Consider the following 22,920-nt stretch of genomic DNA (forward strand, 5'->3'; position numbering starts at 1 on the left):
TTTCACATTTCTAACTCTTTTACGCATTGGTACTTCACACTAATGACTAGCATCACAAATAGAAATATAAACAAAAAATATTTATTAATAGTTAAGGCAAAGCTAAGTAATATTTCAAAGGTGCTCTCAAAATATTCCAAAATGAGCATGTGCAACCACTTTATACAACAGTTTTGGTAAACACAACAATTGTGGCTGAAATGTTATTAGAAGCCCTCAATTTGCTTCAGTTTATTATTTTAAATGGAAAATAAAATGAAAAGTTCACCACATGCAAACTAATATTTAGTTGAACCGCCTCTGGCCCTGATGACAGCAGCGCAGCATCGAGGCATTGAGAAGATCAATTTCTATCAACTGATAGTTCGTGGTTCCGAACACCAATTATGGCTTCCTGAAGTGTCTTTGGTTTCTTTCTGGCAACTGCACATTCCACACAATGCCAACAGTTCTCTTCAGGATTCAGGTCCGGGCTGTTTCCTGGCCAGCTGACAGTTCTAATGGACTGTTTTTCCAACCATTTTTTCAACTGTAACAAATGTAAACACATCACTGTTGATCCTCTAATGCAGAAATGAAGAAAAAGTAACTAAAGGAGTGCTTACGTACACTTTTTGACCGATGACAAAGAGCAGAGTCGTCTTAAAAGATGCAGTTACTTGGCAGATTGAAATGGTGAGAAGCAATTTGCCTTCCAATATAGCCAGGTATCCATTGGTATTTACGGAACATTTTATAAACTGCAGGTGATGTACTCTGCAATACGAAATGCACCCCCATATCATTGGTCTGGTATGGAATTTCACTGGAGACACCATAACAGTCTGGATGGTATTCTTCACCGCGTTTACGGTGAATTGTTTGTTTTCCATTATAGCCATGAAGGTTGAATTTCTTCTCATCCGAGAAAATAACTGATTTCCACTGCTCGGGGGTACATTTGACATGCTCCTTACACCAAAATAATCGGGCCTGTTTCATTTTTTGTGAGAGGAGGGATTTCTACTTTTTGTGAGAGGAGGGATGATGGGCTACAAGTTCATTTTTGAATAGGCGTTTTCTAACTGTTACTGCACTTGCTACCACTCCTGTACGTTCTTTCCATTCTCTTTTCAGCTCAGACGAAGAAGCTTTACGCTTTTTAAGACATAAGCGCTTCAAAACGCGGTCCTGTTTTGGGGTAGAGACTCGTTTACGTCCGATTCTTTTTTCCTATCGGTAGAACCAGTATTCTTGAGTTTGGAAAGAAATCTACTCACTGTCGACTTATTACAAGACAATATATGAGCAATGTGATGGGAAGAACATCCTTCCTCACGTAAAGCTCCAACAGCACGTAACTTGCCGTCCTGACACAAACAAGGAATGACTGCAATTCTTGCAAAGCGTGCTTATATAGCTGAAAGTAACAGCTGATGCAAATTACGATTACCTACGCGTGTCAATCTTATCTGACGCACTCTGTAAGAAATATTGCCATATATTTACGTTATTCGGATGACAATTACAATTTTAAGGGGTGGTGTACTTTCTTTGAACACCAGTGTATTTGCAAAAAAAAAAAAAAAAAAAAAAAAAATCAATATACACAGATTTCTTTTTAGTCTGTCAGAATATATAATGTATAAACCACAGAGAAATAAGATACTGTATTATGTTACTACTCTGTGGTACAAACATACTAGGGATTCAGTTACGGAAGTAGTTTATTGTGGGGATTTTCTTCAGGTAGCAGAAGTAAACAATCAATATTAATTGTAAAATGGCGGCGCGCATGAAGGAAAAGTTTACATGATGAAATAACTTATTCCATAGTTTTAGGGAATTTACTCGGTATTAAATTTCCTTTACATATTTAGGTGGCTGTAGTTGTAGGTATCAACTCTTGTGATTAAATTAATGAAAGAATTAAATTTTGGCGGTTGTTTACAATTGGTTTTTGGCAGATAGTGTTTGAGTTAGCTTAGAGGTCACGTTGTTTACTGTGTAATGAACAGTGGAATATCACGTGGAAGAGCAAATTAAACAGTACTAGTGTTTTAAGCTGCTCAGCCGCAATTAAAATCGGTGTTTATAACCGTTTTGATTGTTTAATTGTCAGTTCCGCGAACATGGGATAGTTTTTTTATTTTTTTCCCACCCATAGTATGCATCGTGTCCTAACGGAAAATCGAAATCTAAAATTGAAAATTTTATATCGAAAGCGTCATTCATTGCCATTCGATATGTAGTGCTTGCACTTTTTAATGTTGAATCCTCATTTGCTACTTCTCATCCCATATGCCTAATTTTTCTTAATTTTGTTCCAGTGGTATACCTTGATTCCTTCCATTAATCACCCCACTCATCTGCAAACTTAGCCGATAAGCTTGATACGCCTACGTCACTATTGTTAATAAAACAGCATTGAAAACAGTGAGCGGCCTAGCACTGAACCCTAAGAGACTCCACTAATCTTAATCCATGAAGATTGTATGGCAGTATTTCATGTCGAGCAGTCAAAAGCAACTGTTTTTTGCATTCATTTCTTTTATTAATGTGTCACACTAGCTAATAAGATTGGTCAGACAAGATCTTCTCTTATCCAATTATTCTGTGATTTCTGTCAAGGTTATCCTGCATTATCTCTTTAACCAGCAACAACATTATGTTCCCTTGGAATTAACATTTGTTAATTCTGTATTTAATGTACAGGGTGTTTCAATTAGAATGCACTATGTCTACCTTGCTAATTTTTCATTTTAGGCTATTTGTTATCTATTTTTTTTTTTTTTTTTTGTCATATTTAGGTTGAAATATTTGAATACGATGTTAAAATTAGACTAAGAATGACCATTTAGATTTTACAGTTTCTAAATTATGATTTTGTTAATCAAGTGCTTTTTCTCAATTGTTTCTCATGTTCAGTTATAGTCAAAAAATGCCATCTCTCTACTTCTGGTATGAATATAAACTGATTTTATTTGAAACAAAGATAGGAAAACACAAAACAAACAGAATGGTTTTGTGAAATTGTTCACTCTTCAGTGCAAATGTTTAGCTGTGAACTGCTGGCATGATGCAGTTGTGCCATGGGCTCACATCTGGTATGGGCTTGGCACACCCAGGGTCCTGAGCTGGATATCATCATTCTTTTCTTCCTTGGTGATTCCCTTCTACTTTTGACTGTTATCTCTCACTCACTCAGGGTGACTCAGAATTTTTTTTTTTTTTGGCTGGTGCAGCAAAAGCCTCAGGCTTCCTTGCACAATATGGCTAATAATAATAATAATAATTTGTGTGTGTTTTTGTTGTTTTGTTTGTTTGTTATTTGGTTTTTAGGAGCATTAGCAACTAAGGCCATATTGCTCCGGGGATATGCGGTGGTCATTCCCTGACCTTTCCACATCCTCCGCCTTTTGGTGGTCACAGGCTCGAACCCTGGTCTAATCAAGAAGCATGTGCTATGCACTGCTCTCCTGCCCACCTGGCTACGGAGGCGCCATGTGTTTTTGTTTTAAATAAAATTGGTTTGCATTTGTTTCTGAAGTTACAGAGGTGACATTTTTAGACTAAACCATATGTGGGTAAATAACTTTACCTTCGGAAAAAAGCAGTTCATTAGGTCACAGTTTTAATTTAAAAATTGTAAAACCTAAGTGTAATACTTAGGTCAATTTTTAAATCAGATTTAAAAAATTTTTTAGTATAAAGATGACAAATATCCCTAAATCCTGCTGCCTTTTAATTGAAATGTACTCTTTATGTGTATAGTAATAGTATTTGCCATATAGTGCAAGGAAGTTACAGCCTTTTGCTGCCCTGCCAAAAAAAAAGGCCAAGTAGATAAGAAAGTACAAATTATATGCTTCTCTCCACACACAGGTAATATAGTTGACCTTTGAAGTCTGTTCAAATCATCCTGAAGGAATGCTGCTTGGCACTGATCGCTAATGACTCTGCCAATCTTTGTGTCACTTGCAAATTTTAATGTTAGGCCTTCTATCCTTACTTTGATGTCATTTATAAAAATTAGAAACAACAGTGGTTCTAGAACTGATTCTTGAGGGACCCCACTCTTGACAAGAGTGGTCAAGAGTGGGGTCCCTCAAGTGGGGTCCTTCTTGACAGGAGGAGATGGTTTCTGTCTCCTCCTCTCCCTGCTTCCTCCATACTTTGCCTGGTGGGGCTTGGCCCCACTAACCTCTTTAGGGATGCCTACTCTGTCGTCCCTATCCTTCTATCTGTCCCCCCCAATCTTCAGTCTCCCCCCTTACTAAACTGACCAAGTATGGCCCTAACAATGCCGGCAAATTCTAATCAACGTCTAAATTCTACCGCTTTCTTGTAAATCTCTTTTGGCCTTTCCAAATTCTAGTGTTCATCCCCCCCCCCCCTTTTTTTTTAAAATAGGCCTAGCCACTGAAACTCTTGGAGACTAGATGGTAGAGCCTGCCAGAGTACTTAAAAAATGGTCAGATAAACAACAGAACATAACACTACACAACAAACCACTCCCCACACACTTTTTAAATCTCTTGGCTCCACCACAGATTTCTGTGTCAATTATAAAGGATACAACGTGGAGATGGGGGAAACCCCCGGTGCCATCAGACAACTAACACCCTTTACACTTTACTTACTTTACTTCCCATTGTACCTAGGCGCCTCCGTAGCCAGGTGGGAAGGAGCAGCAGTGCATAGCACACTCTTCTTGATTAGGCCGGGGTTCGAGCCCGTCACCACCAAATACGGAGGATGCGGAAAGGTCAGGGAATGACCACCGCATATCCCGGAGCAATATGGCCTTAGTTGCTAATGCTCCTAAAAAAAAAAACCAAAACCCATTGTACCTACCCACCTTTGCAGTTATTAATCAGTCTAAACTAGATTTTGAACAGGCTAAGAATAGAAAATTTGCTTCTTGTCCAAACAAGTTGAGCATTCTTTATCTTGGTTTTCCAAATTGGAAAACCAAGATAAAGAATCTTTACTCCCACTTTTGTTAAAGCCTGATGGTTCTATTGCCACCCTCAGATAAAGATAAAGCTGACCTACTTGTCCTACTTTTTTTCTAACTCTTGTATTGGTTATTTCCTGTCATTCCCAGTACTTCACTCAATGCATCCTGTGGTCTTCTGTCAAAAGGATGTCAGAAGAATTTTAACTACTGCAATATCTTGCAACTGACGATTGAACAATCTCCAGGTCCTGATAGTATTTCTCCACTTGTTCTCCAAACCTATACCCCTTAGCTTACTTACTCCTGTTGTGTCACCTCTTAACTCTTTCTTATTCCACAGGTGTTTTTCTTTCTGCTTGGGAATTTGTTCATAACTAGCCAGTTCCTAAAAAGGATGACAAATCCCTCACATCCAGTTATGATCAATGATTTACAATATGGATTCCATCATTTGTCAATTCACTGGTAATGTACTAGCATATATTACCCATCTACGGACAAATTCAATGGTAAAGTTTTGTGAAATTCAAGCAGTTGCTCCTGACATTTCAAAGACTTTTGACCATGTTTGGCATAAAGATCTTCTAAATGAGCTTCAATCTTAGGTTTGCCATCTGTTTTTTTGTTATTGGGTATCAAATTTTCTCTCTGGCTAGTCACTGTGGGTGATGGTAGATGGCTTTCTGACTTCTGACTGGAAATCCTATCCATAGCTGATGCTTGCACATTGCATCCCATTGTCCAGTTTGGGAAACCTTACCCTGCACAAAAAGCATCAATTGTGGAATATCCACTACTAATTCTTTAAATGTTTGTTTAAAACAGTATATTTAATAAATGATGTGATTTTCAAAATATATTTATTTATGACAATAGTATTTATTAACATTCAGTATAATCATACTTTGTTTCTTCTCTCTTTCCTCTAAAAAAATATGCAATTTTAGGTGCAGTGTAACAATGAGGATCACTCTGCCACTTCTGAGGCGACACATGACACGTTTATGGGGTATTCAGTGGAAGAAACAAAGCAAAAGAAAAATCATTGATGAGATGCCTAAAAGTTTACCTTCAGGCATAGAAATATATGATGCAAACCAGATAAAGGACTATTATTGGAAAGAAAATACACCTGAACCGTAAGAATTATTTTGTTATAACTTATGTTATCTTTGTTAAATTATGAATAGTATTCAGCATGTAAAAGATATGAAAATAAATGGGCCTGTCGTTCTGGATTCCATAGTTTAAGGATAGATGAATTTGTATAATCCAGAAAAGTTTTAATAATAAATGACATGAAGCTTTCAGGGTTAAATGGGCCCCTTCATCAGCAAATTAGGCACCTTCTTAGCCAGGTGGGCAGGAGCAGCAGTGCACAGCACACGCTTCTTGATTAGACCGGGGTTCGAGCCCGTGACCACCAAATGCAGAGGATGCGGAAAGGTTAAAGAATGACCACCACACATCACTGGAGCAATATGGCCTTAGTTGCTAATGCTCCTAAAAACCAAACAACAACAACATCAGCAAATTCTAAAAGGATAAAGATGTTAGAGACAAAAGCTTAACAGATACAAAGTTGTGCATGCACAACTCTTGTTCAATTTTAGTTTCTTTCTAGTTTTGCTTGCTGACAGTAAAGATAATTCCCAAATGTGGGCATTTTTCAACATGTGAAAAATATGTCTAAAGCATGGGGAAAAGGTTTTATTTTAAAAATATAATTAAAAATATACACTTTTAATATAACAAATGAACTGTTCACAATTGTGTTCATAATAGATCAAAATTTTTTCATGCTGACATTTGTTTATAAAATGGCTTAACTGATCCAAAGGTTTGTGTGTGTCTGTCAGTGAGAAGCAAATTTGAATGCTCATCAGAGTGTTAAACAGTTACAGTACAGACAACCAATATTTTGTCCGACTGCTAGCTGTAACTGAACATTAAAATAAATTTATTTTATTTAAACTGTGTTATTACAGAATTATGCACCATAATAAGGTCTTGACAAACAGTTGCCATGGTGACCAAGAAATACAGGTTAATAACTAGTATTTTTATAGGTCAGTCTAGTGATGACTATGAGGTGGAACTGTTGTTTGTATCATGCAAGGATTGACATGCCTTTCAACAAACACATAGTACAGTGTTTTCTTAATATGGATGCTAAAATATTGACTGCATTATTTTATAGAATGAGTTTTATCTGGGTTTTGGTACTATAGTGCAAAATGTTACTTAGAGAGCATTTTATAATTGTGTTTTTTTTTTTTTTTTTTTTTTCATTGATACATTGATACATTTTTAATTGTTCAAGGAGGAAAAAAAAAATTAATTTGAAGGTTGTTGATTTGTGAATATCTTATACTGTTTATCCTATGGAACTTTGTTCATATGAAAGGTGTGATTATTGTGAGTCTTGACAATTTAAATCTCTTTTGCTTTTCGATTTGTGTTGTTTTGCTATGCTAATAATGGTTAACATATTATTTATAATTAATTTAATATGCAGATAAAGGTTAGCCATGTTTAGAAATTTCAGTGCTTTTAATTTTCACAGAGTTTAATTTAATTATCCAGTGGATTGTCTAATGTCATGAAGTTTTATTATTGTTATTAGCCGTATAGTGCAACATAAGCCCGAGGCTTATGTTGCACCAGCCAAAAAAAAATTCCTGTGTTACTCTGAGAGAGAGAGAGAGAGAGAGAGAGAGAGAGAGAGAGAGAGAGAGAGAGAGAGAGAGAGAAGTAGAAAGGAATCACCAAGAAAGAGAATGATGATGATATCAAGCTCAAGACCCTGGGTGTGCCAAGCCCATACTCACCAAATGTGAGCCCCTGGGGTATATTGGCTGTTTTGGGACTGCTAATGCAGTAGTCTGCTTGTATTCTTGAACTTGTAAACTCCTCTGATCCTATATAGCCATCATAAAGTATAAATGGAAAACAAGTAAGGTTAAAATTAGTACTTTTTCACCTCCTCATGAGCAGCAGTGCGTAGCACACGCTTCTTGATTAGACCGGGGTTTGAGCCCGTCACCACCAAAAACGGAGGATGCGGAAAGGTCAAGGGAATGACCACCGCATATTCCCGGAGCAATATGGCCTTAGTTGCTAATGCTCCTAAAAACCAAACAACAACAACAAACAATATTTCACCTCCTCATATGAACCAGGGCCGGCCACAGGCATGTTCAACTGGTTTTGTCAAACAGGGTCCTGTGCTCAAATGGTCTAAATAATAATATCATCTATGTGTTTTCTGTGTTTCTATCAATGACCCTACCACTGCCTTAATATCTAGTTACCCACATTATTGTCACTCCAAGAGTGCTTTTGTCAGTCGTCTTGCAAATCGAACATAGGACGTTATTTAAAAATGTAATTTTTATGTTATACTCACTTTCAATAATATCTGTATTTATTTTTAACTTCTGTAGGTAAGGAAATAACAAAATGGGCCCTGCAAATATTGGGGCTGGTCTTGCATGACCAGTGTGATGGCTGTTCCAGAAGACATTTTTGGTATGCAACTAGATAGTGAATGCAGTTTTTGAGGCCTGGTCATAAGGATAGATCTCTTCAAAGAGAACTATCCGTATGATAGCTTAATGATAGTGCTCTTTGAAGTCCTCTTCAATCAAGGCTGTAGTTAGCTGATCTTAGGTGATGGGGATCTACAGTAAATGTCAATAAATATTATATCTAATTTAATTCATTGCTTAAGTTTAAACAGCTAAACAAATAGCACTATATGTATAAAAATAGTATCATAAGTATTTTGTTTTATGTTCACAGTTAAAAAAAAAAAACCCTCAATTTTGAGAGTGCATATATTTTAAAATTACAGACATCTCTTTTGAAATGAAAAAGAATATTTGAATTTGAAACACAATGCTTGCTGAGATATTCTCAGCAAGCATTGTGTTTCTCCTCAATTTCTGCCTTAGTATATCTGCTTCTGAAAGATGTGAATTTTGTATAATAAGATATGTAGTAATGTAGAACAGAAATTATTTCAAGAATTCTTTTCAAATGTCTGTGTTATTTGGTATCCTATTTTATAAAACCAAATTATAAATTTTGAAGGCATGCTGTAAAGGAGATTAGAATGTTACAGCAAGCATTACTGGTGTACTTACATATGTACCTTCCAAATACCCTTTCTACTTTAACTCGGCTTTAATTAATATTAGAAATTATTAGCTTAAAAATGTCTTATAAGAAAATGCTACAACTTATTCTGTAAAATTCTAATAAAACAACTTAGATCTCTTGGAATGGATAAAGCTTAATTTTGAAACACCCCCAGTTTACCTTGGTGTCATGCTGGATTGCAACCATACCTATAAAAGACACACACACAAGTTTAAAAGGTGAAGCTTTGAAACAACATCCTTCAGAAGCTCTCATCAACTAAATGGGGAGCAGATCAGTATGCAAGAACAGCTTTAGCCTTATGCTTCTCAACTGCTGATTGAGTATGCCAGCACGGTTTTGACAAGATTCTGTCATATAAAAAAATTGATCCTAGGCATCTTTTGTTTGATCAGAAACCAGTTCTGTGCTGCCTTTCATCCTGCAAGAGCTTTCTGCATAAGATAATACAACTCTCGTCATGGCATTATAAGACTTTGGCAAAATGCATTTGTCACCCAGGAAACCAGAAGCCTAACCAGCTTCCTGATATCTGAAGCACTTCCATCCAGAGCTGAACTAGATTGCACTACATGGAAAAGCTTGAATAGACTTCATACTTTTACTGGAAGATTTAAATTTGACTTGACCTGACCTGACCTGCTGGGGATGTTCAGATTGCCCCTGTGGAGTGTGGTGTAATCCAAGCTATGTAATACTCTGGTGTAATCCAAACTATGGAACACACATTAGATTGCCTTTATCTTGGACCGCCATATACAAAGTGAGGCATATAGCTTGGACTGCCATGCACCTTATTTCGTGCTCTATACAACAAGCACGTTTTTGGACTAATATCTAATATATGAGCTCTAGACCACCATCTTTATCTGTTTGCTTATGGGTATTGATTTAAAATGTAAGTTTGTGATAGTTGAATTTTTGAATATGTTATCTAACATATTCTTTGAGATGTATTTAATTACATTAATTGCTGTTTGACTGCTATATGACCTATGCATCAATGAATGTCTCTTTTGTTTTGGGCTTAAGATGAAATGTAAGGCAATATATATATATATATATATATATCCATTATTTTAAATTAAATAAAACATAAGCCAGTAGTTATTTTAATTAATTATTTTAATTTTTTATTATAATTTAATTTTCGTCAACATTTAATATAATTCAATAGTAATGGGTCGATATGCTAATTTAGCAACGCCTGTGCCGCCATCTATTTTCTTTTTTTCTTCAATATAAGCTGATTCAGCTTACAGTATGTCAGTGGTGTGGCTCTGCTTTAGAGTGCTGTCTGTTCTATAGTTTATTTTCGCTGCATAAGGACCACCGCCATGCAAATCCTCTGCATTGGTTGATCTATCGGAGAATGGAAGGGTGGTTTGGTTCTTCGATATTTCTGCCTTTGCGATGTTTTGTATGACGATTGAAATGCAGCTATTCCATGACCATTATTGGCCTCGTGGTCCTCTGTCGATATGGGGCATGATGGTCAGTCTATTTTATTTTATTTTAGTTTATTTTGATTTTGTTATCGTTTGGTAGTTCCTTTAACCCTCTTTGGGTGATATTTCACGTCTTTCGGAACTGGTACCTCTCGGGGGGGGGTACCGCTAAATTAATAACTAATTGGCATTATCCTAAAATTTGTATAGTTTTTGTTAATTGGATTTAAAGATCGAAATTATATTAGGGTTTCTGGGCCACTATTTATATCTATTCTTTTTTTCGTTCGATTGTTTATTTGGGTTATTTTTATGTTAATTTTCGCTCTACAGTTTTTGCCATACTACTGGCTTATGTTTTATTTAATTTAAAATAATGGATGTATTTCAGCTTCATATGGAGGAATTGCATGTCGCTGCCTCTAATGAATGCTTAATTATTTATTCATTTTATTATAATTTAACTTTATTTAATATAATTCAATGATAGTATATATATATATATATATATATATATACCATTAAATAATTTCATCATTAAATGATTTAATTTATTATATATATATATATTTTTTATAATATATAATAATTTAATATGCAACTAAGAATTGTTGATTTTTTTTAGAATTGAATTGCCAGAACCATACTGTGAGGATCCTTATAAATTTGTAACTCCTGATAATCCAGATTGGAAAGAAAAGCAGGCATATTGTTTTGAACGATACACTAGAGTTGTGGAAAGTATGGAATTTAACTTCTGTGAATTTATTTAAATATTTTCATTATTTTTACTAGTCCAGTTAATAATGCTGAGTTGTATAAACAATAAAGCCATCTATTAAGCATAAAAATACTTATTTAATAAATTTTTAATCCAAATTGTTTTCAATGCTGTACAGGTTCTTATTTTTTCCCCTTTTCCTCTACACAGTCATTAACAGTAATATGTAATATTGTTTAAATAACTTGTTTAATGTGGATATTTTAAAATTGCTCATTTAAAGCAGTTGTGCATAGTATCTGAAACAGAAAGGCAAATTATTTATTATATACAGCAGACTCTCAATTTACCAGGATCGGATTAACCGGGACACTTCAAGACTCCAAATAAAAGAAAAAAAAAAAAAAAAAAATCAACCAGAAATCATAAAATTCAAGTAATAACCATAATAGGTATAAACAGATGTTTTGCAAGTCATAAATAAGTGACAAGACGCATCGTTATAAGTCATCATTGGGAGATTAGTGTGTCTATTATCTTGCAACCATCAATGTTTTCACACCTGCCGCTCAAAAAAAAAGGAGACCAAATGTTTAGTTAGCATTAGCAGAGGCATTTGATGCAAGAAAGCAAGCTTATGCAGCATCAGCCAAAAAAAAAAAAAAAAAAAACCACTTCCACTTCACCCCTTTGTTCGTTCAAAATACCTGTCCAGCTGAGCCTTAAACTTATTTAGGCTATCAACTTCCACGACAAGGGATGGAAGTCTGTTCCACCAACCAACCACTCGCTGGCTAAAGGCAAATTTCCGCACGTCTATCCTACATCTGTCTTTCCTCAATTTGAATTTGTGCCCTCTCAGGTGATTATTCTGAGCGAGAGGAAGAATCCCATCAGCATTGAGCATGCTCAAACCATTCAATGCTTTATACACCTCTATCAGATCACTTCGCTGGTGCCTAGTCTCCAGACACTGTAATTTGCAAAACTTAAGCCTTTCTTCGTAAGAGCACCCCTTTGTTCCATTCACTAATCTTGTTGCCCTTCTCTGTACTCGTTCCAGCAGCTCTACATACTTCTTGAAATGAGGCCTCCAGACCTGTATACAGTACTCTAGGTGTGGCCTGACCATTGCCTTATACAAGGGAATAATCACCTCCTTATCCCTGCTAGAAAAATTCCTATATATCATTGACAATACACCATGAGCTACTCTTGCAGCCCGTCTGCACTGCTCAGAGAACTTCATATCTGCCTGCACAACCACCCCCAGGTCCCTTTCATTCTCTACCACTGTCAGTGTAGTACCACAGAGTTGATACGTTGCTCTGGGGTTGCTGTTTCCCATGTGTAGTACTTTACATTTGTCAATGTTAAACTTCATTTGCCACCTCTCCGCCCATCTGCTCAACCTTTCCAGATCCTGTTGCAGCAGCATAGTGTCAGTAGTGTCCTTGACAACCCTGCCTACCTTTGTATCGTCTGCAAACTTCGACATTAAGCTTGATATACCATCATCAATATCATTTATGAATACATAAAACAATAATGGACCCAACACTGAGCCCTGAGGGACTCCACTAATAACATTAGTCCACGACGAGCAGTGTCCATTGATTACCACTCTCTGTCTTCTCCCCCTCAGCCACCCCTTTATCCACAGCAGCAATTTGCCTCCAATGTCACACTGCTCCAATTTGTGCAGCAGTCTTCTATGTGCAACAGTATCAAAAGCCTTTGTAAGATCCAAGTATATAATATCAAAGTTATTCCCTGCATCCAGTTCGTTTGTGACTGCATCATAGTATCCAATCAAATTGGTCAGGCAAGACTTCCCCTTAACAAAACCATGCTGTGTCCGAGCTATAACTGAAGTCTTGTCTAAATGATCCTGCAGTGCTTCTTTAACTAGTGCCTCCATTAATTTTCCTGGAACAGAAGTTAAACTCACAGGTCTATAATTACTTGTGTCAGCCTTTGATCCTCCTTTGTGAATTGGGGTCACATTTGCACATCTCCAGTCTGTGGGTACCTCCCCTGAGTCCAAGGAAGCTCTCATAATTATGGCTAAGGGTTTGCTTACTTCCTCTGCTGCCCCCTTTAATATAACTGGATAGATCCCATCCACCCCGGGTGCCTTTCTTGTGTTTATCTTCAACAATTTCTCCTCCACTTTACTCTCAGTTATTAAAAGATTCTCTAGCTTACTGCTAGAGTTGAATACACCTCTAGCTTTCCCCTCGCTAAATAACTCCTCATGTGTGAATGTCGATGCAAAATATTCATTTAGTTTGTTAGCTACCTGAGCAGGATCATCAACAGTTGACCCATCGATATCAAGTGGACCAATCTGATTCATCCCCTTCCTTCTAGAGTTTACATAAGTAAAGAACTCTTTGCTGTTTTTCTTTGCATCCCTTGCCAAAGATTTCTTGTAATCTGCCTTTGCCTGCCTAACCTCCTTTGAACTTGGTTACAGATCAACTTGTATCTCTCTCTCTCTCTCTCTCTCGAGCCCGTCACCACCAAATATGGAGGATGCGGAAAGGTCAGGGAATGACCACCGCATATCCTGGAGCAATATGGCCTTAGTTGCTAATGCTCCTAAAAACCAAACAACAAACAAACAAACTTGTATCTCTCATAGGCTTCTGTGTCATGTGTTAATTTGTATGTATCCCATGCATGTTTCTTCTCTGCCATATGCCTCATCAGTTCATCTGACATCCATTTAGGCCTAAACCTTGAACAGTATTTCTTAGTTGGTATGTAAAGCCTAGTAGCTTCCAAGATAAGTTCTTTGAATGCTTCCCATTTTGCATTTGCTGTTGGTAACATCATCAGTTGGTCCCACTGTATAGAATTTAAATACTGTCTCAGTCCATCGTAGTCGCCTTTACGAAAGCAATAACCCTTCCCTTTACCCCTAATGGTAGTTACCTCTTTCAGTAAATCCCATTTCAGCACACTGTGATCACTGCCACTTAGTGGTTCATTTATCTGCAGATTCTTAATGCATGAAGAATCACTGCTGATAATCAAATCAAGAGTATTCCTCCCTCTAGTTGCCTCCCGAACATGCTGATGTAGAAAACAATCATCCAATAAATCCACAAAAGCCTTGCTAGTGTGTGAGTGACCAGCCCCCAAATTCCAATCAATATCTGGGAAATTAAAATCTCCCATTATAAGACTCTCTGATTTACTGGCCCACTCTATTTCCCTGTACAGTTTCTTATTATACTCATCAGAGTCATTAGGCCTATAGCACACTCCTACTCTCAATTTTGATATCCCAATGCTTATGTCACACCAAACTGACTCGACACTGCACTGTCCAGCGATGTCCACTGGCTTCACTTCCTTGGATATTATGTATTTCTTAACTAATAGCATAACCCCTCCTCCCTTCTTATCCAGTCTATCCTTTCTGTAGATGTTGTACTCCCCAAATTCCAGTTCTGCATTCCTTATATCTGTGTGACACCAAGTCTCTGATATCCCAACAATATCTGCCTTTGATGTTTTGAGCAATACCTCAAATTCATCAAATTTATTTACTAAACTCGTAGCATTGGTGTACACGCAAGTATACATGCACCTATTTCTATTCTTAGCTACCCTAACACAACCCATGTGTTTACTTGTACCGCAATGACTCCCAGCAGTCTCTGAAATATCCTGAATCTTGTTTTTCAGGCTTCTGCTCATTCCAATAGAAGCAGTGCAAGAATCTGTTTCACCTCTGCCAGTGGCTACTGTTAATCTATTCGTCTTTGTATCCCCCCAAGCTAGCAGTTTTCCGACCCACCTAACACTGCCTCGATAGCATCAGCAAATATTATTGCACCCTTTCTATTTAACTGTATCCCATCCGTGTAGAAGCAATCTCTCCTGTTAACAAGTACAGTCCAGGCTGAAAAAAATTCTACCCCTTGAGCCTTGCACAATCTTTCCAGGCCGTATTGATCGACAAGGCTCTCATCATATACTCCCTACTATCGTGTTTGGCCAGAATTGCAGACACTTTCAAATTCAACCCTAATTCAAGGCTTTTTTTCAACAGTGACCTGTACTTTTTAAGTAATTCTGCCGGTCTCCTACTCTTAATATCATTAGTGCCAACGTGTACAACTGTTTCACCTATTGTGCTCTTAAAAGATGATATCCGCTCTACAATGTCATCAACCTTTGCCCCTGGCAGACATACCCTGGTCCTGTTCCACCTATCCTTTTTACATAGAATGTTCCCCGTTTCCCTGACAATAGAGTCACCAACAACTACTAGTTCCTGTGGGACCAGTGCATTCTGCCTTGGGTTATTCATATGAAATATAAATAACTTTTCTTAATTGACATTATGATGAAACAGTTTGTTGAAGCTTATCATATCAATGTGAAATAGTTTTAGTCAGCTGTGAAAGTTTTACCATTTGGAAAAATAATCTTATTACTTATCTTACTTTTGTTTATGCCAATAGGCTTTGCAGTGAAGATGGATTTGTAAATGGTTTTCTATTAATTTATTTGTTGTGAATTTCTCAGGTATGGGTGGTGATGGATGAGCTAAAGCATTTGGATTTTTGAAGTTTATGCCTAGAAGTAGTATCGTGAAGTGCTAAGGAATTTTTATACTGAAAGGTTTCTCTACCCTATAATACTTCAGAAAGATTAAGAGTTGAAAACAGAAGAAGCTTGCTGATATTGGGCTTTAATTTCTGTAGCTTGTAGAGTCACTAGCTTAAGAAACAATATGAATGTGATGTCAGATATGTTGTTTTGATTCATTCAAAACATCATATTTGTATTTAAGCCAAGATGATAATGTATTACATTTTAGTTTTTAGGGGCATATGTGTAATGCAGGTCTAATACAATGTTGAAGAAAGACAGGTTGCTGTGTGCAGTTTTCAAAAATGACAATTTGTACTATTATAAAATCTCTTTATGAGGTGGGAAAAGGTACATATAATGTAACAGTGACTGACCGAATGGGGTGGTGGGTAGGGAATCTAAAAAAAAAATTTGGAAATTTTAAGGTGATGAATAAAGACTCCTTGTACAAAGTGAAATGTGATTGGAGGTAGGAGAATAACTATAAAACATCAATGAGATGATAAGTCTCCTTTCAGACAAATTAATCCTAAATGAATTACATAACTGACTGGAACAGAAGAAAATATTCGTAAGTGAAAAAACTCTAGGAGACTGGTGAGATGATATGATATCTGTCCTTTACTGGATATGAGCTCTGGTACCCCTACACTATGACAACCCTTGAGCAAACACTTTCCTGACTATCAAAGCTTAAAAATGAAATAAAAAAACACTTGAATATCAATATAAGTACCCATGGACAGTGCCTCTTTTGGGGATAGAGCATATAATAATTTTATTTTCAAATCACAAATATAAATGATTATCTAAGGTAACTAAAATATAAATTAACTGGTGATATAATTTTGAAAGAAGGAACCAAATGTTTCTTGGTTCCTTCTCACCTCAGATGTTTCTGGGTTGAGGGTTATCGAAACACTGTGTTCTTCTTTTGCCTGCTGGGGCACCTTGTTGGAGTTCCTGAAGAGATGAGTTGTTAGTGGCTGAATTTCCTTCTACATTATCTTAGGTATATATTTTGCTATTCTTTCTTTATATAGGTTGCACAGCCTCCATATCCACTCCACCAGGTCATTTCTTTTCTCTTTGTCAGAGCTCTAGTCCAGTAAAGCAGACATGTTGTCTTGCTGGTTTCCTGGAGTTTTTTACTTCTGAATATTCTCTTCCAGTAAGTAATGTAAATTATCTAGGATAAAGTAATAGTAATCCTTCTCCCAATCACTTCATTCACTTTTTACAAGAGCAGTCTTTATTTATCTCCTTAAAAGTTTGAAAAAGTTTTTAGGTTTTGACTTTCCCCTCCATTTGGTTAGTGTCTGCTAGAATGTTATATGTAATTTGTACTATTTTTTTTTTTTACTGAGCATTTGATTTAATTATAATTTAATACTTATTTGGAACCTTTCTTTATTCCTCTTCATCAGGGTTAATTATAGGACAAACATCACATGTTCAGTTGCCATGGAACTCATAAGCCTAGGTAGCTGTGATACCTTATCCACATTATTCACAGAAGAAAGTATAATCCATGATCTCTTATTGAATATGTGTCACTGTCTGTGTGACATTCTATTTATTGGTTAGCATGGTCGGCAAGTGATGTAGCTAATAAAGTGGCAGAATTTTTTGTGAACAATAGACATTGATATTGCCATTAACAGATTTTTTTTTTCTTCTCCTTTCTTGATTAAAAAAAAAATTGCCTGGATACACATATACTAGAAATCATGCTTTAACTAATTCATTAGGCCTAAAAGATTACTCCTTTGCTTTGTTACTGCATCCCTCTATGTTCTTCATTTTTATCAGTACATTTCACAATATTTACAGTGATTGATTTCTCTATCTTGATAATGAGCAATTAGGTTTGTTAATATATAAGTGTAAAGTGCCTATTGTCTTCACCATGCCCATATGTAAAACTCAGCTCCCAATGGATGGATTTTTGTGAAATCTATATTTGACTATTTTAGAAAGATTTGTTGAGCCGTCATAAATTTCATTAAAATCAGGCTAATAGAAGCCAGCAGTTATTTCTTTTTTTCTTTTTCATGCATATTGATAGACTATCCATGAGTAATGTAACTTGAAAAAGTAGGCTCCAATTCGAAGTTTAGTGTGGGTCCCCCTGAAAAATAGGTTAGGTGCAATAGTAATACTATACTCAATAATAATGACCCCCAGTAAATGGGCCCGTATTTGACTTTGGCCCCCGCAGTCATAAATCCTTAAAATTGCCCTGGAATCCCATTTCACCTCTATTCACTGCAGTTTCGCTAGTGCGTGCATCTAGCTAACAGTAAACATGTTTTGTGTAAAAAAAAAATATTGTTCATAGACATAGCAAATTTTATCATAAACATAACTAAAAAAAACTTATATCTTTACTCAATTAAATTTTTTTCTGTTTCGGGCAGGAGGACAGTGGGCCCCTTTTTGGCGAGTCCCAATGCAGCCAATGCTCCACATTGGCTGCATTGGCATAGTTACGCCACTGCTATCCATATACCACATATTCTATCTGAAGCAAGCTGGATATTATGTTTTTGCTGTACTCTGATTGGAGGAATGAATGGGTAATGCAGAAACAAAATGTTCTCAGTTTGCACATAAAAGTTGTTGCTATTCGCTTGTTCATTTGTTATTAGTTTATTAAGTACATAAATCATGAATAACTAAAGATTAAATAATTAAATATTGCCTGGTATATAGGCAATCCTGGTACATAGGATTCCACTGGTAATCTAATATTTAGTACATTTAGTTAAATGTACTAAATATTAGATTACCAGTGGAATTTTCAATGACCTGGAATTTGAGGAACATTACTTTTCAATCAAATAATGAAGTCAGTTCAAGGCTATTTCTGACACTGTAGTCAGGAAATATTCTCTTCTCTTCTTTTCTATGCCAAGTTTTAATTCGCCATCAGCACAAAGTCAACTGGAAGGCTTGTTGTTACAGCTTGTGACTTTGTACCGATGGTCTACTAAGGAAATGACAATGTTCCCATGTGAAGGTGCACCTTTTGGGGGGGGGTTAAGTTTAATAGTCAGTTTCTTTCTTCTGCTTCATCTTAATTAATGCATTAAATGAAGTGAAGTTGGAGTTGAGTTTTGTCCTAATATTAGAAGCATTTGCTGTTTGATATATATTAGTAGTTCAGTGTAATAACTATTTACTTTAAAGTACATCAACCTTGAGATCTGTATAAAAATAGTGCCCTATTTTAATTTTGATAAGTGATGGTTAATTAATTTTTCCTTTACAGAAGGGATTAAACTGTTTTCTGTATATTATGTAATGTTTTATAATTTATGTATTTAATTAATTAATTTATTTTTTTTAGCATCAAAACAGGTTCAGAATCTTACAAAAACCGTTACCTATCAAGGTCTTCCACCTTGCTTTGAAAATCTTCTAGGTAGAACTTTGCTTAACAATCAGGATGCATTTGTTCAGAGAGCTGTTTGTCAGTCACTTTTATGGGATGGTTTTCAAAGGCTGTTACCAAAGAAAGTGGATATCTTGCAACCAGGTAGAATATTTGCTAGAGAATATGGTTTAACTGTTAAACGAAAGGTGTAAGTATGCTCTTTTTTTTTGTTTTAATCTTTTCTTAAATTTTAAAAATTTTTTGACAGTTATTGCTGTTTTAGTAATAATTATCTGCCTGTGTATTTATTTTTGATAGCAGACGATACTGTGCTAATTTGTAATTCTAAGGATCATCTTAAAGAAACTCTGAGGAGAGTATGTGAAGCAAGTAAGAAAAAAGGATTGCTTCTGAATGTCTGTAAACTGTAAAACTAAAATAATGGTGATTGGTGATAATCTCAGTTCCAGTAAAATGAAGGTTAATGGGCAAGATATCAAAGAAGTTGATGAATTTGATTACTTAGGGTCAAGAATAAATAAAAATAGTGACTGCTCAAATGATGTAAAGAGACAACAGGCAATTGCTAAAATGTTGGTCACTTATCTGATAAAATTATGGAGAGATCATGATCTGCCCCTAAAGACAAAACTGAGCATCATTGATTCATTAATTTTTCTATTTGCCACTGATGGATGTGAAGGATGAAATCTGAAAGAGCTGACAGGAAGAAAATTGAGGCATTTGAAATTAGCATTAGCATTAGTAGAGGCATTTGATGCAAGAAAGCAAGCTTATGCAGCATCAGCCAAAAAAAAAAAAAAAAACCCACTTCCACTTCACCCCTCTGTTCGTTCAAAATACCTGTCCAGCTGAGCCTTAAACTTATTTAGGCTATCAACCTCCACCACAAGGGATGGAAGTCTGTTCCACCAACCAACCACCCGCTGGCTAAAGGCAAATTTCCGCATGTCTATCCTACATCTGTCTTTCCTCAATTTGAATTTATGCCCTCTCAGGTGATTTTTCTGAGCTAGAGGAAGAATCCCATCAGCATTGAGCATGCTTAAACCATTCAAGGCTTTATACACCTCTATCAGATCACCTCGCTGGTGCCTAGTCTCCAGACACTGTAATTTGCAAAACTTAAGCCTTTCTTCGTAAGAGCACCCCTTTGTTCCATTCACTAATCTTGTTGCCCTTCTCTGTACTCGTTCCAGCAGCTCTACATCCTTCTTGAAATGAGGCCTCCAGACCTGTATACAGTACTCTAGGTGTGGCCTGACCATTGCCTTATACAATGGAATAATCACCTCCTTATCCCTGCTGGAAAAATTCCTGTATATCATTGACAATACTCCATGAGCTACTCTTGTAGCCCGTCTGCACTGCTCAGAGAACTTCATATCTGCCTGCACAACCACCCCCAGGTCCCTTTCATTCTCTACCACTGTCAGTGTAGTACCTTTTACATCTTTTACACAGAAAGCTTTTACATCTTTCACACAGAAAGTTTTCGAAATGCGCAGAGCAATTTCAGCCCCCCAGCAATTAAACAATAATCAATAGTAAAATTGCCCAAGTTTCCCACCACGCCCAGATGATGACTTAAAAACTGTTAGTATAGCAGTATTCTGCACCCTGACATAACAAAACTCCCCATGACTACCATGCCATGTGTAGGAACCTGGGGCCCCAAACCAATGTAGGGGGATGGGAATGCATGGAGAGAAAGTGAATGGGAGTGAGCAGAAGAGCAAATGTAATTGGCCGAAAGAATACAAAGTTAAAAATAACTTACATTACTTTATATATACTGTACCAACAAACATTTACAAACCACATAAACACTATCACTGCATTCTCCCCAGGCCTGCAAAAAAAAAAAAAAAAAAAACACCTTGCAGCTAGGCCTGCACCACAACTGAAGAATAACAGTAAGTTGCGGTGCCCAGAGAGTGCAGTGCAGAAAGAAAGAGTCGAATAAATGAGATGAGAGCTAGAAGAATGAATAAAAGTGCAAGCGTGAGAGAAAAGAACACAAACCACAAATACACACTAACCCTGGTTTTAATTAGTATTTAAATTTACGCTACCCATCATTGCATCCCCTCCTGGTGTGTGAGAAAAAGATGAATGAGTTGAGTGAAATAAAAAAAAAAAAAAAAAAATTATAACATAAGAAAAAAGTATAAAAAAATAAAAATAAAATAAAAAAAATAAAAAAAAAAATTATAAAATAAGAAAAAAAAATTATAAGATAAGAAAAAAAAATAATAAATAAATAAAAAAAAAAAATTATAAAATAAGAAAAAAGTATAAAAAAAAATAAAAAAAAAAATAATAATAATAAATAAATAAATAAATAAAAAAATAAAGAATGCAAGTAGAGTGAGAATGCACATTACGAATGAAGTAAATGTGTGCATCTCCCCCCCTTCACCTGGTAGGTTCCCCACTGCCAGCTAACATATCCCACCCCCAGAGTGGGATGGGCAGCTGGACCTTCATACCGGATTCGACACTCCTTGGACAAGACACCGACGAAGACATTCTGCGGCTTTGCTGCCAACACGCCATTGGCGATCCGAACTGGGTACTCTTACCTGGTTCCCTTTAAAACCCCATCTCCAGGCGGGGAATGGAGGAGACGGATCTCTGTCTCCTCTCCTCCCTGCCTACCCCCCATATTTCGCCTGGTGGGGCTCATCTCCACTGACCTCTTTGGGGATGCCTACTCTATCCGTCCCTATTCTTCTATCTGTTTCCTCCCCAGTCTTCAATCTCCCCCCCTCTCTCTCACTAAATCGACCGAGTACACCCCTTAACAATGCCACCAAATTATAACCAACGTCTAAATTCTACCGGTTTTGTGCAAATCTCTAAGATATCTAACACTATCAGCTTTTATCTAGCATTACATATCTAAATTTAATAACATCAAAATTTTGCCCGACCTATTTGGCCTTTAACACATCTCTTTAGTGTTCAACCCTAACCAGCGATTTCCTAACAGCAATCCCATTAAGCATTAATGTCAAATGCATAAACTTTTATTTTATTTTATTTTATTTATTTATTTATTTATTTTTTTTAAATAGGCCCTAGCCACTGAAATCCCAGGAAACTAGGTGGCAGGACCTGCCAGAGCAAATTGTTGTGATACTGGATACACCCGGCTAGCCTCCACGTGGCAGGGTATGGGCAACGTCAGGCCCCACTAGGGGTCTGGCGGCCAATAAGCCGGATAAACAATGGGCACAACATATCACACTGCACAGACACGACCCACACACACTTTCAAGTCTCTGGCTTGACAGTGTACTGTCCTCGATACAGCGAAACACACGCGGAGATGGGAGAAATCCCAGGTGCCATCTGACACGAACATACCTTATACCTTATCAGTGTAGTACCACAGAGTTGATACGTTGCTCTGGGGTTGCTGTTTCCCATGTGTAGTACTTTACATTTGTCAATGTTAAACTTCATTTGCCACCTCTCAGCCCATCTGCTCAACCTTTCCAGATCCTGTTGCAGCAGCATAGTGTCAGTAGTGTCCTTGACAACCCTGCCAACCTTTGTATCGTCTGCAAACTTGGACATTAAGCTTGATATACCATCATCAATATCATTTATAAATACAGAGAAC

At 36.6% G+C, this 22,920-nt stretch overlaps 1 protein-coding gene across 1 annotated transcript in view; it reads left to right on the forward strand.

Moving 5' to 3' along the window:
• Positions 1–1,761: 1,761 nt before the first annotated feature.
• Positions 1,762–22,920, forward strand: part of mRpL37 (mitochondrial ribosomal protein L37) — a 41,350-nt gene continuing 20,191 nt past the window's right edge. Inside the window, exons 1-4 of the mRNA XM_090385714.1 lie at positions 1,762–1,871; positions 5,890–6,081; positions 11,180–11,295; positions 19,242–19,476. Of these exons, the coding sequence (XP_090241840.1) occupies positions 5,903–6,081; positions 11,180–11,295; positions 19,242–19,476 (530 nt within the window). The 5' untranslated portion in view covers positions 1,762–1,871; positions 5,890–5,902. The remainder of the gene's footprint in view (positions 1,872–5,889; positions 6,082–11,179; positions 11,296–19,241; positions 19,477–22,920) is intronic.

Source organism: Mastigoproctus giganteus, chromosome 12, assembly GCF_048544385.1.
Source record: "Mastigoproctus giganteus isolate SK-2022 chromosome 12, ASM4854438v1, whole genome shotgun sequence".
NCBI lineage: Eukaryota > Metazoa > Arthropoda > Arachnida > Uropygi > Thelyphonidae > Mastigoproctus > Mastigoproctus giganteus.